The sequence below is a fragment of the Aquila chrysaetos genome, chromosome 23 (genome assembly GCF_900496995.4).
Source record: "Aquila chrysaetos chrysaetos chromosome 23, bAquChr1.4, whole genome shotgun sequence".
In the NCBI taxonomy this organism is placed as follows: Eukaryota; Metazoa; Chordata; class Aves; order Accipitriformes; family Accipitridae; genus Aquila; species Aquila chrysaetos.
Window position 1 is genome coordinate 18209519 of NC_044026.1, and position 18436 is coordinate 18227954.

General features: G+C 41.6%; 1 protein-coding gene across 7 annotated transcripts in view; it reads left to right on the top strand.

Annotated features, from left to right (window-relative positions):
• The window catches only part of FRMPD4 (FERM and PDZ domain containing 4), a 412160-nt gene that overhangs the window by 341159 nt on the left and 52565 nt on the right, over positions 1-18436 (top strand). For all 7 annotated transcript variants that reach the window (XM_029999016.1, XM_029999023.1, XM_029999017.2 and 4 more), the window contains exons 3-4: positions 614-774; positions 2905-3007. In XM_029999016.1, coding sequence (XP_029854876.1) covers positions 614-774; positions 2905-3007 — 264 coding nt within the window. The remainder of the gene's footprint in view (positions 1-613; positions 775-2904; positions 3008-18436) is intronic.

An 18436-nucleotide genomic window follows, 5' to 3' on the forward strand; every position in this document is an offset into this window, starting at 1 on the left:
GCTGATAAATATATTTTCTTAGTATCTTTTTTTTTTTTTTTTTCTCCTGGAACAGTATGGAGTGAATTTGGAGAGTTTACGCTGAGTAGTAAATATAGAGCTGTTACCTGTGCCTTAGGTAGTCTGTTTGAGAGGACTTAGCTCAGAAACTTGCTTAACATTTTAGAAAACCAGATTTAAGTGTGTGTCCTCTCTTCTTGCAGAAAGCTGGCAGACTCTTAATTGTTATGTTCTACATTATGAGTAGGTCAGTCCATTATTTTTCCCTTCCAAAAAATGAAGAATGAAAAATTCAAGCACAGATGACAAAGGCTTTATTGTTGGGTTGTTTTTCTTTCATATATGGCGTATGATTAAATGTATGCTGTCAAAGAGAGACGTCTTTATAGGTTGATACTATTGATTAGTATTTGAGACCTGCCAGCAGCATTATTACTTTATGTATAAGAAAATCTAATAGAAAATTATTAAGTTGATGTTTTAGTTCCTATAGTGAGAACATTTCAGGTATTCATCTCACATCGTTGCAGAAATTGCTTGGCTCAAGTAGATACCACAAAATCATGTTTTAATGATTTTTTTCCTTTTTCCATCTTTTATTTTTTTTTCACAGTCACATGACACAATCAGCCACATTTGAAGACCCTCGAATAGAGAGCTGCCAAATAACCCCTCCAGCCCCTCGGAAAGTGGAAATGAGGAGGGATCCTGTGCTAGGATTTGGGTTTGTGGCTGGTAGTGAAAAGCCAGTTGTTGTACGCTCAGTAACACCAGGTATGTTTTCCCCACCTGACCCCAGAAGCAAACTTGGACTTAATCTACTGAGATGAAATACAGTTACAAATTTGAGTACTGTTAAAATATTCAGGCAAAGTAATCACAAATACGAGTTAGGATTTTAAGCCTTGTATTACCCAGGAGTTTCCCTCCTTGCACTCATTTTTGAATGTTATGTAAATGTGTTAACAAAAGCCAGTTTTAGGTTTTTGCTCTGAGCTATTACTATTGTTTGCCTGAAAGAAGTTGACCCACTTCATTTAAGGAAAGAAGGTCTTCTCCCTGTTATGTTTATATTGGTTTGATGTCACCTTCATTGCCATTGAATCAGTGTTTTCAAGGGGTATGTTGAGTTGCAAGATTAAAACTTACATATTTTTCATTCTTTTTATCATCAGCTTCCCAAGGAGAGCTAGGTTTCTAACTATAATACTTGGTTCTAACTATATATTTGTTTCTGAAAAAGAGGATGTTATTGCTGCCGGTTTTTTTTAATAGATACTTCTGTATAACTATGTGGCAAAAAGCCAGGTCAAAACAGATTCCTGAATGTCTTATCTGGAGTGAAAACTAGTGAGGTTTGTGGTATTTTTAACTTATGGGGGACCAGACCTGGGACTAATCAGTCTCCCAAATAGCAGGCTCCTGCTCTCTACACTTAAAAGTTCAGTTGTTACATAAAATTGCCTTGGAGCCAGGGGCAGGGATTTGACTTTGCTCTTGTTCGATATGTTCTCCAGAACCCCCGCAGAGAGCAGAGGAGAGGCAAAATCGACTTTGTGAAGTTCTGATGTCATTTACCCACGTGTGTGCATTGATTATATTTGTATTGCTTTCAGATGAAGCAAGCAGTGTAACTAATATTTGAGCTAGATCCAGACAGTTCTTTTCTTGCAAGTTAACATTATTAATGTAGTTTTATGTTAAAGCTCAGTTTAGAAAAGGTGTTTATTATGTTCTGCTCCAAGTGAATAGGAGGAAAGATGAGCTCAGGGCAACATTTTCCTACATAGGTTTGTATACATTTATGCTGGATATATAAGTGAAGTTTTCAAACCAAGCAGAGGAAAGGAGCAGCATTAGCTCAGTTGTTAAATGAATTGGTTTTGATACTGAAACATTTTCTTTTAAGACTTTATCTTCATATTGGTAATATTATTGGCTTTTTTATGTATCATCATTGCAGAGTTTAAAGACAGAAGACTAGAGAGGATATATCTTTTCGCTAGCAGTTGCGATGTCACACCCTCCTCTGGGCATGTAATCGTGCTGAGAAGCAAAGTAGTATGTGCATTTTATAAAGCATAAACTCAATATGCATTTCAGCAGTGTCAGAATCCAAAGCACATAGACATGTACATGTCTTGATTGTCTACTCAGACTAATGCTAAATATCTGTGTCTAACTGAAAGTGGCAGTGCTTTTGGATGTACGTAAACCTTGTGTTCACCAAGTGGTAGGAATCCAGAGGAAAAGACTCAAGAGTCTGGAGGTATAGAAACTTACTGGCTTCAGATTGAAGGAAACAGGTTTGTTTTGCCCAGAACAGAAAAGTCAGAGGAGAGACCTGCAAATGACTTTCAAATATGTAAGTGATGTTTCATAGGAAAGAGGAATAAGATGTTCTCCAGCGTTACTTTGCCTAGGACAGGAAACAATGTGTTGCAACAAGGGAGATCTGGTGTAGACACTGGGGAAAAAGACATCCTGATCTCAACAGTAGTTAAACAGGATCATTTATTTACAGGAAAAGGGAGTCAGCCTCAGGGTGGTCTTACAAGAATATCAGACAGACATTGATCAGGTATGAGGAAGGTATGGTTGATCACACCTTAAAGGGTGAATTAGGCCACCTCTTATGGGTCCTTTTGGCCCTCCAGAAAGTCAAGTCCTTGCTTTTAAGTGGCTAGATGTAGATTTGGAACTTAACTTGATAAACTTCAGTAGAAGCTTCTAAGCCACTAGCTTTCAAGATTTTCCCAGTGAGGAAGTACTGGCAATGTCAGAATTAGTGTTAAATATGCCATTAGGTGAAGAAAAAACCACTTTTAGTATGTGAACAATGGAGTGTGTCTGTGCATTTACAATGGTCTGCTCACCTGTGGTTTTTTTTTCATTTGTCTCCAGGCGGCCCCTCTGAAGGAAAGCTTATACCAGGGGATCAGATCATAATGATTAATGATGAGCCAGTCAGCACTGCTCCAAGGGAGAGAGTCATCGACCTTGTCAGGTACTTGATGTCCTGTCACTTAAACTATGAACCCAGTGGCTTATTGCCTGTGCAGTCATTTGATAATACAGCAAGTCCTGCCTTCTCATGGCTGAGAAAAGAGAAAATAATGTTACTTTAGTCATAATGAAGGATGGTGAAGTATTTTAGTATTGAAATGAAATGTCCTCTTAAATGTCCTCTGGGTAGCTGAAAAAATACAATCAGATATTGGAACAGCTCCAAAATACTTGTATATCAAAAGAGGAATAGTGTTCTCCTGGTGTTTATTTCTGGTATGGGTTTTTGAAAAGATAATTCCTGGAGCAAGGCAGCTCCAGTCGCTGTTGCTCTATTGCTTTTTTTTATGTGAAGAAAGTTGAGTCAGGTCTGTCTTACATGAAGAGGAAAGAAAATGTGGTGGGGTGATTTTTGAGAGTGGATGGGTGCATGTAAATGGGAATGTGTAGGGAAGCTCAAAGGGTGTTTGGGTGGATTGCAGGTAGATGAGTTTGTGTGAAAAGAGTGGGCAGGGCTGTGTAGATAGGAGGCAGAAAACAAGACAAAAAAGTGACTGTGGAGAGTGAAGGAAAGGAGAAATGTCGATATTGGTAATGGGATGTAGAAGGAAAGAAAGGACAGGGACTGACAAATGATCAGGATGTAGAAAAAAATGTGATGTGCTTCATATACTAAGCTTATCATTTTGTGTAACAAGAAATATTAGCACATTGCATATAAAAATGACTGTAATTAAAAAATTAAACATAGAAATGACTATTTTAAATTTCAGTAGCCTGGTTGCTGGACACCAGTTTTGTTTCTGTATTTTCCTTCTCATTGGAGTAAACTCTGAATTGGTGGGTCTAGTTGATTCCTGGGAGATACTCAGGTTTTAACTGTGCAGATACCTCTCTTCTGGTAGCTGTCACTGTTGTCGGTGTTACCCGTGTCATTTTGAAAAGTCGCATTTGCTTCCAGAAATTTGGGCAGGAGGTGCCGTGATAGTTGTACTCCTCTTGCAGATCACAATTTGAGCAAATGGGTGCTCATTTGCTGGGGATTCAGCTGTGAAGCTACGTTACAAAGGCGAGAGGGAAATGGTATAAAGATGCCAGCAACACTGATGCCTTTATCCGTGTTTAGTGGGTTTGGACAAAGTACAGTGCATTTTCATATTAAAAAAAAAAAAAAAAAAGGTGTTAACCTGCAAGTCAACTAACAGAAACACAGCGTATTAAGAGGGGACTTCAACACTCTTGTTTTTTGTGACAGAGACCCCATGAACTGCAGAAACTGTCCTGTTCCTAATAAATTTCTGTCCTGTGCTCTGTATCGACAATTAGCATAAACCTCACAAATGGGTCTTAAACTCATTTTTGATGTCTTTGTTTCTTCATAAACTGGTCATATTGCAGTCTTCATTCTTTCCCTGATTCCTTGATATGTAAGTAATCAGAACTAGGATCTCTATCTCATTTCTCTACTGCCAGCAATATGTAGTAATAACAACAAGCAAAATAGACTGATTAGGCCTGAGACAAACTGACTTTATTGTGTGGCTGATTCTGTCTGCCTTCAAATGAGAAACTGAATAAGAATGTCACCCTTCCCAATAATGTTGACTCCATAGGTAGTGTCTTAAATTAAGTGTTGTTGCATTCCAGGGGAAGCTTTTGGTAACACTTTTCTTACACAGTAATTCTACCTCTGTTCTCAAAATCTATCTGCCGTTGGGATTTTGACAGAGACTCATTCTTTGGTGAGACTCAGAGTGAAATGTATTGGGGTTGTATATTACAGTATTTGAAATGAAGAGCTTTCTCTTCATGCCAGTGGGAACACCTGGAATGATTAGACACTGTCACTGTACCGTCCTCATACCACAGCAGAAGCAATTCTTTACACCAATGAAATAATGAATCCCTTCTGTATAATAGAAGGTTTTCATATGGGTTAGATACATCTGCAACTTTGAAAACACTTGCTTTCAGTTTTCAATGTGCGTGGAAGCAATTTTGAAATCTTGTTTTTCAGCTGGTAGCAGTGTACCTGTGGGCAGCAATGAGTGTGTTTTAGATGCATAAGTCAGGCAACAGGCATAATCACAAAACCATAGAATTGAGATGGGATTTCTGGAGGTCATCCAGTCTAACCTGTTGCTCAAAGTGAGCTAGTGTCAAAGTTAGATGTGGCTGCTCAGCACTTGTCGAATCAAGTTTTTAATATCTCCAAAGATGGACATTTCACAACGACACTGGGCAGATGTTTCAGTTCTTAACTAGTGGCCTTTCAAAGATGATAGAGAGCTGCTTTTACAAGACACGAGCCAACTCCTTTGGCAGCCTTAGATGCTTCCCACCTAGGCCCATGGACTTGTGAGTGTCCCTCTTGCCTAACCAATCCCTAATTCAGTCTTTGTCTACCTCTGCTCCCTAAATTCTGTCACTAAGCTCTGGGACCAGGGGGGCAGACCTTGCCATTAAAGACCAAAGGCAAGAAAGCATCGAGTACCTCAGCCTTTTCAGTGTCCTTCATTAGGTTGCCGACCCCATTTAGCAGCGAGTTCATATTTCCTTTGGCTTTCACTGCTGATGCAGCTGTAGAGGCCCTTCTTGTTACCCTTCACATTCTGTAGAAGTTTCGGTGCCAGCCGAGCTTTGCAAACTCCATCTCTGCCTGGCCAGGTCGGGCTTCTCTGTTTCTCCTGGGTCACCTCTCTCCGTTTCTGTCTCTGGTTAGCTTCCATTTTGTGCTGGGTCTCGGTCAGGTGTTCCCTGTGGAGCCACACCGGTGTCCCGCTGTGCCTGCCTGCTCCCTTGCGGATTGACGTAGACCGTTCCGGCACTTGGAGGAGGTTCTCCACGAAGATCGCCTGGCTCGACTGGGCTCTGGCCTTTCCGAGCTGCATCCCACAGGACCCTGGCCACCAGTGCCCCGGACAAGCTGAAGTCTGCTCTTTAGCTTAGACTCCTCTTCCTCCTTTCCCTCAGGATCTTACGCTGTACCATCTCACGGTCACTGCAGCACAACAATGAAAAATCGATACTCCAACGCTGTATTTTTTCTGTGATTGCATGGTCTCTTCCTGATTAGGTATAGCAAGGTATATTTTATATTCATTTATGTTCTGTGGCTATTTTTATGCAGCTTTCCCTCAAAGCTTTTTGTAAAGTCAAGAAATTATTTGAGTTTATAATTGTAGAGTGTGGAAAAAATTAATCTACTTTCAAAATACAGATGTAAAGATCATAGTATGCCAAACAGAAGAAACCCAAACTGCATGAGAAAACAAAGGCAGATTTCGTAACCAGATGAGCATCATGCTTTAACAAGCTTAGCAAGACTCAAAGCTTCCAAGCAAAAGTATACACAAATGTTAGATGTTAAGTCAACCTTGAATGTTAAACATTCTTTTTAGTGTAATGCAGTATTTAATTGTTTTCCAAGAAAACATTGTCAGGACATTTACTTATGAAAAGAGTTATGCTATTGAAGGAAAAGAAAATGGAAAAGAGAACTTCTGCTGTGGTCTATCTTAAATCCAAAAAATAAAACAAGATTCAGAATGCCCACCAAGAAGGGTATCTGAAAAATGTCAATTAAATCTTCTTTCGTTAGGAAAAAGCATATTCCTAAGCAATAAATCTGCTTTATTTGTAAATTCTCCACAAAATAAGTCAGAGCAATTTTTTTCAGATCATTTGTTTTTCTTCAGCCCTTTTCATGTCAGCTCCAAATTCATTGTGTACTTTTTACTGCTACGGGGTTCGAAATAGTTAGACTGGTCTTTCAAGAAAGTCCCTTTTGTGTAACGGTTTTCCTACAGGAAAGTGCAAGAAGATAAAGGGAGCACATAATACAGAGATTTTCACATTGCCTTTTTATTGCATTTTAATGTTTTAATTATGTGTGTGCTTTCTAAACATTCATTACTGAAAATAAGCTTCCTTAAGTAGAAAACTGTATTAAAGCCACCTCTGCTGACTCCAGGGGGTACTGAGCAGGAACCTGGTGAAAGATTTTGGTTTGTTTTTTTAAGAATTGAGGGATACTGTTGCATCCTAGGAGGTCTCAGGTCTGGAGATTATCGGGGATATTCATTATAAATATCCCCTGTAGGTCATTCTCATCCATCTAATTCTTTTGGCTCTGCTTTACTGGCAACATTTAATTAGTGTTCAAGTTGTCCTTTGAAAGCCAAGGTTGCAAAAATACGAATACAGTATGGTTTGCAGACAAAATACATAAGGACTCATTATTTCTGGGTAATGTTCAATGGCTTTTGCACCATAATGTGTTCTCCTGAGCTATTTTCAAGCACAAACCCAGAAGTCATGTTTATGGTTTCCCTTACAAAGAGAGGTCACCTTTATGAGTGTCACTTATGGCTGCAGTCTAGATGTGTTCCATTCAAGACAGGAAGTTATTGAAGTTGGAAAAAGAGGAAGAAACAAGCCTCGTTTTCTAAATGTATGGTTTCAGTCCAGGCAAGGACCAAGCGAACAGAACAGTAAAGAAAGAAGATGTATTTGAAGTCCAGTCTGTTCAAAATTGTAGCAGGAGCTACTTGCCTTGGTTTTCTTTTACTGCTGATACAGATTCTTTGACTTAAAGCTTTTCACACATATTTAACAATAAGTACTTTGAGATAACATTAAAGTCGTTGCACAACGTAGCAATTTTTTGCATATTTGAAGGTGATCAACAATGCAAAACTAATGTATTGAAAGGTGTATTAATGTACTGTATCAATTAATTGGTTGTTCAGAGGTGCATGTATTTCATTATCCTTGGTTAATGTTACATTTGTATCTTTTTAAGAATCAGTTTAACCAACCAAGCCTTCTTTTAAAACACTTAAAGAAATATATCTAACAAATAATTCGCCTTATAATATGTTTATAGGTAATGTCTGTAACATGAATGGCATGATTATCTTAGATTGTACTGGGAATGCATTAGTCTACAAGGATCCCAACGTATGTAAAATGTCTTTTTATTTAGCAAGATATTTTACTGAAATTTTAAGTGACACACAGATGTGCTGCTTAGCCCATAAAGCAAACTCCGAGTAGGGCACGGTACTGGTATTTTGTTCATACTTCACTTCAAATAGTTATCCAGGCAGTCTGTGAGGGGAGATGGGCACCTGAAGAGGATGATCCATCTGAGATACTTCTTTTGGAATAAACTGCCCTGTTGCAAAAAGCTTATTTATGCATTGACTAAAGAAGGCGCACAGAAAACTATCTTAGAATAGAAACCTGGCTTCTGGGTTGCTAAATTAGGCTACATTAGTCCATTCCTTGAAACTGTAACAGCAGTAAATTAGTATTTGACGTCCTGTGGAATTCCACTAAAAGACTTTAATTGCAAAGCGAGAACTGAAAAAGGTGAAATTCATTAAGGGCTTTTCTTTCTTGTTGGGTCTGTTTTCTATTTAAGAGAAATGACTCAAAAACCTTTCTGAAATAACTCTTGCTTTGGCAAGTTAATGTCACGGCAAGTTTTCATCAAGAGGATCTAGAGGATTCTTTCAATTCTGCAACAGAATTTCTGTTTTAATTTTGTATTACCATAAGGCTGGAGAGAAGGAACCCTCCAGGATTTCAGGCTGCGTGTTGCATTCTAAGTGCTAACATGAATTTAATCAATACTGACCCTTCTCACCATCGTCATGGGGTGGATGAGGATTCTGTCACTGCCATTTGACTCCGTGTGTGTCAGGGGACCAATTTGCCTTCTCTGCATCATCATAGCTAGACGCAAGTGCAAAAGGGAGCTCAGTGGCAGTGCCTGTCATCAATCGCCTTCTCACAGCAGCTGAAAATACCACTTCTCGGATGTAATTTCTGTCTCTAGGCTTAGACTGTTTCATATATTGGATCAAGCAATTTTGGTGGACTTAATATTAAAGACATTCTTTCTTCATCAACATCACAGGGAAAAAAATCAAGCATATTAAGCTATTAGCTGTGATACTGCTTAGCAACCGAGACTCTTCAAACCTGCTTTTCCTGAAAAACCAGACATGCAGACCTTTTAATCTGAAGGTACTCCATTATACTCCCAGTTCGGTATATAAATCCAGAGGCTATACCATTTTGTTTCAAGCCTTGATCTATGAATTGCTAGCATTTTGGTTTTTAGACACATAATGCTGAACAGAGGGGCAAAATGTTGGACCAAATTATCTGTAGGAGTTTTACAAGTGATATCAATGGAGATAAGCTTTCCGCCAGGGCATTTAATTAGCTACCTCTAATCAGCTGGCCCAAGCATAGAGCTGGGAGTCAGGATATGAGAACTCGGTTCCTGTCTGACTTGAGGGGTGTTGTTAGATGTTTATCTTCTACCTTTTGAGGTGTTTCTGCAACATAATACAGAGATAACTTAAGTACTTTAAATCAGCTGCTGCAATCTAACTGAGAGAGCACAGATTTAGTATTGTCCACTTTACCTTTTTTCTAGGCTGCCGTGGTGATGAGATGCTTCTGGTACTTGAGCTAATATATTGAGAGCTAATTCAGATCTCTCTAGATTTTAGTTATTAATCTGTAATAGGGTTTCAGAAATGCTTGTCCAGCTTTTCAAAGGCCTGTAAGAGTTAAGCTGAGTTGAAAGCTGTATGGAGATGTTACTTATTGTTAAAATCAGTACCAACTATGGAAATGGTTCTCTTTTAAATCCATTGTATCTGTGGAAGCATGCAGTCTCATATCCTTGCTCTGTTCTTAGCAGAAAGTTGGCTGACATAGTTTAGACAGGTTTGGGCTCAATAATTCAAATGTTTGAAATGCTGAGAACTTAATTTCTTTTCATGTGCACCATGGTGGATGCCCCCTGGAGCTAGCAAGGCTAGGGTCTTTTTGAAATTCCAAGGCTTGATGTGTCATCCAGTTGCAGTGTTGTGTCATCATCCTATTCTGTTATCCTCTAGAAAGAGGAGTCGGCCGAGATGAATTTCAGGTCAGCTGTTCCGTAACAAGTTGCTTTATGGTAACTGAATGCAAGGGTATGGACAGAGATGTGGAACAGCTGTGGCCCAAAACATAAGCAACTGTACAAAATGCCTTCTTCAGATGTGAACCAGCAAGCGTCGCTCTCATCAGATTGTTCTGACAAGCAGGCTTACCTCTTCTCATAAAACTAAACAAAAGCATTGGCTTGTCTGCATGGAGGATTTACTTTGAAGCCAGATGCACTGATGTGAATGTTTCAAAGTAATTGTTTCCATGTAAAGGCATACAAACGAACACCCAGCTTTGAGTTTATGAATTAACCCTTCCACGTGATGGATTTCCTCTATATTGTATGCTCTGCGATAGATGTTTAGTCTTCTTTGCGCTGTTGCTGCAAGCCCCGTGCATCAAAGGATTACTTCCTGTTGGAATATGTAGCAGGAGGTACCTAAAAATCTCATGTCCTGTGTTTGGGGAGCGTTACAGAGGTAACTACAGAAATCTCATAGTTTCCCTTTCCCAGCCCCATTGTCTGTCTCTTTTGGGATGACATTTCCAAAGCATAAAAGGTTATGTTGGGCAAGCCAGCCCTCCACGTCGTGCTGTTGGTACTTGAATATTCTGCAGCTTGTGTGGATGCCTTGAGGACATTACTACAGGACAGCTACACTTACACAAGACAAGCACTGTGATATGGAGCAGTTTAATCAGCAGAAAACAGAGAGGAAGACAAGACAGAGACAGCTTCAGGAGCTTGCTTCGGAAGCGCTAGTCCGCGCAGAACAGATTCTGGGCTTGCAGAAGCAGTATGGGCTGACAGGAGAGGACTGTGCTGTGCCTCTGGGGCTGCCAGCGAGGAGGGACTGTGAAGTATGAAGATGACGGAGATGCTTTCACCACTGCATGCACAGAACTCACAGAGCAACTCTGCCCTTCCAGAAGTGCGTGGCTGCCTTCGCTGGGAAGTTTACAGCTCCCTCACCCTGCCAGTCAGTTGCTGACTGATTCAGCACATACACATCAGCTAATGAAGCTATTGTAATGGAGAAAATAGCCATTTTTGAGACGATCTGATAGTTGTGTGGTAGAAGGGCTGTGATGCTTTGTGAAGGCTTGTGGTACACACAATGTGGACAGTGGTGACACCAGCATTCCCTTTTATCCCGAGACAGTGCTGGACATTTGGATCATAGAAATTAACTGGTTTTTATGTGCTGCCTAAATAGCTTCAGGATGACAGAGAAATACTTTAAAAGACTGAAAGGTAGATGACAGTATCAAGCAAAAGGCTTGTAGTTACTATGAATTATACCCAAATTCCATATTTTGATAGAAAGACAGCAAAGGTGATGTAAAGAGCTGGGAGGCAAACACGGTATTTTTATGGTTTTGTAAGTTGACCCTTGGAGGGTTGTGTCTGCTACAGGCGCCTTGTATCAAGGAAAGGCAGAAAGATTTTAATCTCCTGTTTTTAAGTAATGCAGTTTTGGGGGTGGCAGTTTTATATGCACCAGTGCTCACAGGAAATGTAAAAAGTAATTTAAACTGTTGAGAGAGAAGGGTGAAAAGACTGTGACCAATTTGCAATGTCTTGTATAGTTTCATGAATTTGAAATACCTTTAGTCTTTAGCTGTTAGTTCTGTAGAAGCTCCTGGCAGTGTCTGTATTTGAAGGGTTTTGTGCATTTTACAAAAACTCATCTGTTTGTCAAATTTGAGAAGATAAAACTAGCATAACTGTTAGTGTGGTGGCTATGTATGTGGTTTTTTATAGCCCAGTGAGAAGGGGAGGGGGGAGGCAAGCAAAAATGAATAGCTTTTAAAAAATCTTGTACCATGTAATTGGAAAATATGGATAAATGGAGGTCTTAAGCCCTTCTCCTTGGGGCTGCTTAGATACTGTGAGCAACTGGCATGTTGAGTGGTGGTGTAATCCCATCTTTGCAGTTAAGGGAGCACTTTTTTTCCCTGTCAAGGTGGAAGCAGCACTCCCTGGGGTGTGAAGGAGATAAGGAGAGTGACTGGGAAATGTGTAAAACCCTACTCAGTAAAGTGTCACGAAGCGGTCTTGGTAGCTCGTGGTCCATTGGTATAATGGTGTAATTTTAATGAATTGTGTAATGGAAAGCTGACTCAGGAGTTCCTGAAGATGGCAAGACCTTTCTTTGGCTCTTTGGCATGCCGATGCTGTGTCTTTCTGGCTTCCTGACTCTCAGAGTTAGTTTTTAGTATCATAATCCTATTTACTTCCCAGACTACATTTAATCTATTAAGTAAAATAAGATGAAGAATGGTCCCTCCTGAAGCTGTGTGCACCCATAAGGTGGCTGTCTCTTATAACATTAGGGTCCAGTTACAATGGCTATCTCTACACTTCCATTTCATATCCCTGCTCTGACAGCAATGTTGCCTTTCAGTCAGCCAAAGGCATGTGGGAGAGACAGTGCTTGACATCAGTAACTTGTAGTTTGTCTGTGGAGCTGGAAAATCACAAAAATAGTAGAGATGAGAAGTACCTGGCTGAATACTAGTCTGATAAAACTCAGTCCAAACTTCTTTTTGATTCAGAGATGTATAGACTTAAGTGTGTTGTAAGAAAATTGGATCTGGCTTTCAGTGCAGTTGACTTTAAATTTTTATGACTCTTTTTGTGTTGGCAAGGCCTAAATTTTTTTTTTGAAGCTTTTTAAAAAATACTGAGAAATAACATCAAAAGGCTTAAGACTGTCATTAGCAAGTCCTTTCTCTTTCCTGCTTCCCTCCAAGAAGAATAATTTTGTGACTCAGAGTCTCTCTCAGCAGTTGATAGTATAAGGTAATTGGAATAGAAATATTGTAGGGATTTCTGCGTTGGTCGATGGACTAGAAAACTTAATACACAGAATTAGATCATATTTTTAATTTAGCAATAGTACAGCCAATAAGGACTCCCAAAATTGCCAAGAGATTGAGTATCTACATCTGACTTTACCTGATATGCCCAATCAGAAGGTTAGTTAGAAGGGAAGGAGAACGGTTTTACATATTCTGACTCATTAGTCCACTAAGTGAGATTCTTCAGTTAAATACTACCACTGATTGGGATGACTCTGCGTCAAAGTGGAAGGTCAAAGGACAAAAACAGTTTCTCATTAAGCAAAGGATCTGAGACAAAAACTAGTAGAAAATAAAAATATCTAAAAATAAATTCACCTGTAAAAAATATTGAATGCTTCAAAAGGCAGCTTAACGCGGTAGATTTCTGTGGGATTTATTATTCAACTCTTTCTGGTTTGATTTCTGATGTGACAATTGATCATCTGTAGTTTATTACAAGCAATACATGAAAAATAGTGTAAGAGAAGCATTTTAGCTTCGGCTTTAGCTTTTTTTAGGCTTTTTTCCCAAGGAGACCATTCTCTGCCTGTCTTTTTGCTTTACTTGAAACATCCAAGTCTTCACAGACCTCCTGGAAGTAGCAACAGTAATAGGGGAAAGATGAATCACGTGTATTTCACAGCAGGTGACTTCCAAAGGATGTTGGTCTTAGTCTTACTTTGTCATTGCCTGAGAAACTGTCGTGGTTTAAGCCCAGCTGGTGACAAAGCACCACTAAGCCGCTCTCTCACTCTTCCCCTCTGGCCATGGTGAGATGAGGAGAAAATATAAAGAAAGGCTCATGGGTCAAGACAAGGACAGGGAGGGATCACTCCCCACTTATGGGCACGGGCAAAAGACAGGCTCAACTTGGGGAAGAAACAACATCAATTTAATTGACTACCCATCAACTCAAAACATGGATACTGAGAAGTAAAACCCAACCTTAGAACACCTTTCCCCCCCCCCCCTCCTGCCCGGCTCAACTCCACTCCCAGTTCTCTCTACCCGGACAGGGGAATGGGGGCTGGGGTCGGTTCCTCACACCTGGTCTCTGCCGCTCCTTCCTCCTCAGGGGGAGGAGGAGTCCTCCGCACTCGTTCCTGTTCCGCCGTGGGGGGTGTCCCACGGGAGACAGTCCTCCACCAACTTCTCCTCCAACAAGGTGGGTCCTTCCCACGGGCTGCAGTTCCTCACAAACTGCTCCGCTGTGGGTCCCTCCCGCAGGCTGCAGTCCTTCAGGCACAGCCTGCTCCAGCACGGGCTTCCCCACGGAGCCCCGGCCATCTTGGGGGGCATCCATCCCCCTGCTCCGGCGTGGGCTCCTCTCTCCCCGGGCTGCAGGTGGGCATCTGCTCCCCTGCTCCCCTCCATGGCTGGGGGGGACAGCCTGCCGCCTCACCGCGGGCTGCGGGGGCATCCCCTCCTGCCTTCCTCCCTGCCCTCGGTACCCACAGAGGGGTTCCTCTCCCATCCCAATCCCCCACTCCCTGCAGGTTTCCCCTCTTAAATCTGCTCTCCCACAGGTGTTTCCACTGTCCCTGACGGGCTCGGCCTGGGCCAGCGGCGGGTCTGGCTCGGAGCCGGGGGAGCTCCCAGCAGCTTCTCACAGCAGCCGCCCCTGCAGACCCTCACCCGCCACCAAAAACCTCACCACACAAACCCATAACAGAAACCAAGAGAAACTCATTCTGAGAAACCAAGAAGTGAGAAATATCAAAATAGAGACTGTAAATATGAAAACAGAGACTGCAGAGATAAACCCAGGTTGCCATCAACCTCCGCTACCCCAAAGGCATATTTCTTTCATAGTATGTGCTGAAACATTAATTGTTCTGTTAGCTCTTATTCCTCTTCATGCAGACTAAAGCTTAATGTATTTTACTTACTGCACAAGGGGAAATCCCCGCAGTCGGCTGTCTATATTGTTAAATAAAGTAATTCAGCTTGGTTGGAGGTTTAGTTAAAACCAAATTTGTTCAGCTTATGAATCAAACAAGACTCCAGGAGAGACAAAGGTCTTGTCATCTTATATCGTAGAACTTACTCATTTTATGATGATCACTTCAGCTTTTCAGCAGGTCTGTTACTCAGAAAGCAATACGCAAAAAGGCAGTTGTTCTTCTAGAGAACAAAATTCGTTGCTGTAGCAGTTTAAAATCCTCGAGGTCATCTGTATTTCATAAAAACTGTAGGAGTCATGAGGTTTAATCGTTGCACTGAAATCTTTGTTCCATACATTGTCTTTCTGCTCAATATTCTTTTCTATGCGTCATTACAGTGTGCCTGAGACTTAAAAGGAAAATATCATCTGCCTAAGAGTTTATCAAGAATAATAGCAACAACTCTCAATTTTGGAAGACAGCAAAAAATTAAAACTAGTCATTAATTGAGTTTGCAGTCCAGTTTCTTTTTAATTCTTTATCTTGTGTCATTCTCCTTACAGCTCAATTATACATGGAAATTATACTTTTGTGACCAGAAATACTCTTTTGTTCTGCATTTTATCTGAAATTCTGTTTGTGTTCAAAGCCTTTAATTAAATATTAGAACAAATGCATTAGTAAAGATACCGCTTTTTTCTCCTTAAAAAGTATTGAAACAATTTCTTAGTGTTCTACACCAATTATAGTCATGCTACAGTGTCCAGCAGGCTTGTTGAGTTCATTAATAATTCATACAAACTGCCGTGGGTTTAAGGAAGGAACTTTACCACATATTGACATATAGGAGGGAAAGAAAACTAAACACACTCTCTTGCAACCATTTTTTTGTTGGAGAAAGAGGAGGTTGTATTATTTATGCTCTGAGGTACATAGACAGAGGATACAGTTTGCTAATGTAAGTCTTAGGGCTGTTTATTGGACAAATAACATATCATAGGCATGCAGTATGTCTTCTGCATTTGTATGTATGCATTTGCATATGTTTGTATGTATGTGCAGGGAGAGAGGAATATGATTCATAAAGCTTTATTATCATGTATTTGGGATGTGTGCGTTACTTAGAAACAAGAACCTGAGGTTCTGCAGCTTATTTAAACCAAAACCTTATCATGACGTTATATATAGTTTGTACAGCCGATCTGTTACAAGGAGAGTTGTGTTAGAGAATTTTAAAATATTTATTTGAAATATTTCCTGTATCTCTACCTAAAAGTGATAAATAGAAAGCGCGAATTCTGACATGTCATTGTGATTCTCTCCAGTATTAGAAACTCATGTCTCATTTCTGTTTTACTAGGAAAATACATGTTAAAATAGAGAATGATGTGAACATAGGGGGGTTTTATAACCCTTATCATTTTAGGAGTATTACCAGTTTTATGGGGGGTTTTTTAGAATATTATTGTTCATAGCGTATACAGGTTAGCTATGGATATATGCATATATGCTGCATACATTTTTTCTAAAGATACCTAATACAGTTAATTTAATCCCTTTGGGGATTGCCTCACCCACAGGGGAGGCTGTGGGTGTCATGAAGCTTTTGTAATCCAGGCAGCAACAGCCAGAGCTACAGCTCCTGTGAGACGTTAAGGAGTTCAGGAGGGCAGAGCTGGAGGTCAGCGTGATCCAAGGCAAAGCTGGTACTTCGGGTTGACAAACGAAGCATGTCAGTATTTTATAACAGAATCATGGAATCATAGAATAGTTTGGGTTGGAAGGGACCTTTAAAGGTCACCTGGTCCAAGCCCTCTGCAATGAGCAGGGACATCTTCAACTAGATCAGGTTGCTCAGAGCCCTGTCCAACCTGACCTTGAATGTTTCCAGGGATGGGGCATCTGCCATCTCTCTGGGCAACCTGGGCCAGGGTTTCACTACCCTCACTGTAAAAAATTTCTTCCTTCTATCTAGTCTAAATCTACCCTCTTTGAGTTTAAAACCATTATCCCTTGTCCTATCGTAATAGGCCCAGCTAAAAAGTTCATCCCCATCTTTCTTATAAGCCCCCTTTAAGTACTGGCAGGCTGCAATAAGGTCTCTCCAGAGCCTCCTCTTCTCCAGGCTGATCAACCCCAACTCTCTCAGCCTTTTTTCATAGGAGAGGTGTTCCAGCCCTCTGATCTTTTTTGTGTCCCTCCTCTGGACCCGCTCCGACAGGTCCATGTCTCTCCTGTGCTGAGGACCCCAGATCTGGACACAGTACTGCAGGTGGGCTCTCACCAGAGCGGAGCAGAGGGGCAGAATCACCTCCCTCGACCTGCCGGCCACAGTTCTTTATAAACAGCCCAGGGCATGATTGGCTTTCTGGGCTGCAAGTGCACGTTGCCGGCTCATGTCCAGCTTTTCATCCACCAGTGCCCCCAGGTCCTTCTCTGCAGGGCTGCTCTCACTCCCTTCAGCCCCCAGCCTGTACTGATACAGGGGGTTGCCCCAACCCTGGTGCAGGACCTTGCACTTGGCCTTGTTGAACCTCATGAGGTTCACATGGGCCCACTTCTCAAGCTTGTCCAGGTCCCTCTGGGTGACATTCTGTCCCTCAGGTGTGTCAACCGCACCACTCAGCTTGGTGTCATCTGCGAACTTGCTGAGGGTGCACTCGATCCCATTGTCTGTGTCAGTGATGAGGATATTAAACAATACTGGTCCCAGTATGGACCCCTGAGGGACACCACTTGTCACCAGTCTTCATCTGCACATTGAGCCTTTGACCACTACCCTCTGGATGTGACCATCTGACCAATTCCTCATCCACTGAACAGTCCACAGGATGTGGCGGGGTACCGTGTCAAAGGCCTTACAGAAGTCCAGACAGACAACTCTCTAGCTTTTCCCTTGTCCACTGATGTAGTCACTCCATCACAGAAGGCCACTAGGTTGTTCAGGCAGGACTTGCCCTTGGTGAAGCCATGCTGGCTGTCTCGAATCATCTCCCTGTCCTCCATGTGCTTTACATTGCTCCAGATGGAGCAAAAATACTGCTGGGGGTGCTGAGCCACCCTCACTATCCTGAAGCAAAACGTCTCAGCTTTTTCTGTCCTTACATTGCTGTCCACTGGGGTCTGGCGGACTCTTGTACTTCCAGGAGTTTACTAGGGAAGAATTTTGGAGCCTGCATCATCAGAAGAGTTCTGTTGGTGGGTTACAAAGCCCAGGTGTCCACCCGCTGGGGCTGAGGACCAAATACCATGTCTGCCCTCTGGTAGGGGCCATGTACTTACTCATCCTCATCTCGCTCCAGCCCATGACAATGCGCTCTGGAAGAGCAGCAGTCGGCTCCTGAGCAGGCAGAAACATGCCTCAGCCAAGAGCGTGGTGGAGCCCAGGACCTGTAAAATCTCACTTTCCAGCCATTGAGCTGAGAGGCCGCATGGGCAGGGTGCAAAGGGACTTTTGGGAAATGGGACTGTAAGATCAAGGAAGAGACTGACGGTGGGAAAGAGGAGGTGATTGAGGAGATTGTGGGTGAAGATTACATATAGGGCATCGAGGTTAACATACATGGTGCCTGCCTCTCAGAGGCAGTCCTACTGTCTGTTGTGTGTTTTGACTAGGGGATGGCAGTCCTTCATGGTCCACTCTTTTTGGGCTGACTTCCTTGCAAGCTGTTGATGATGTAGAGCATTTGGTAGAGCAGCCTCAAAGAAATCCTGTGGTGCCTACAGTCTTGTAGTTAACTGTCTTT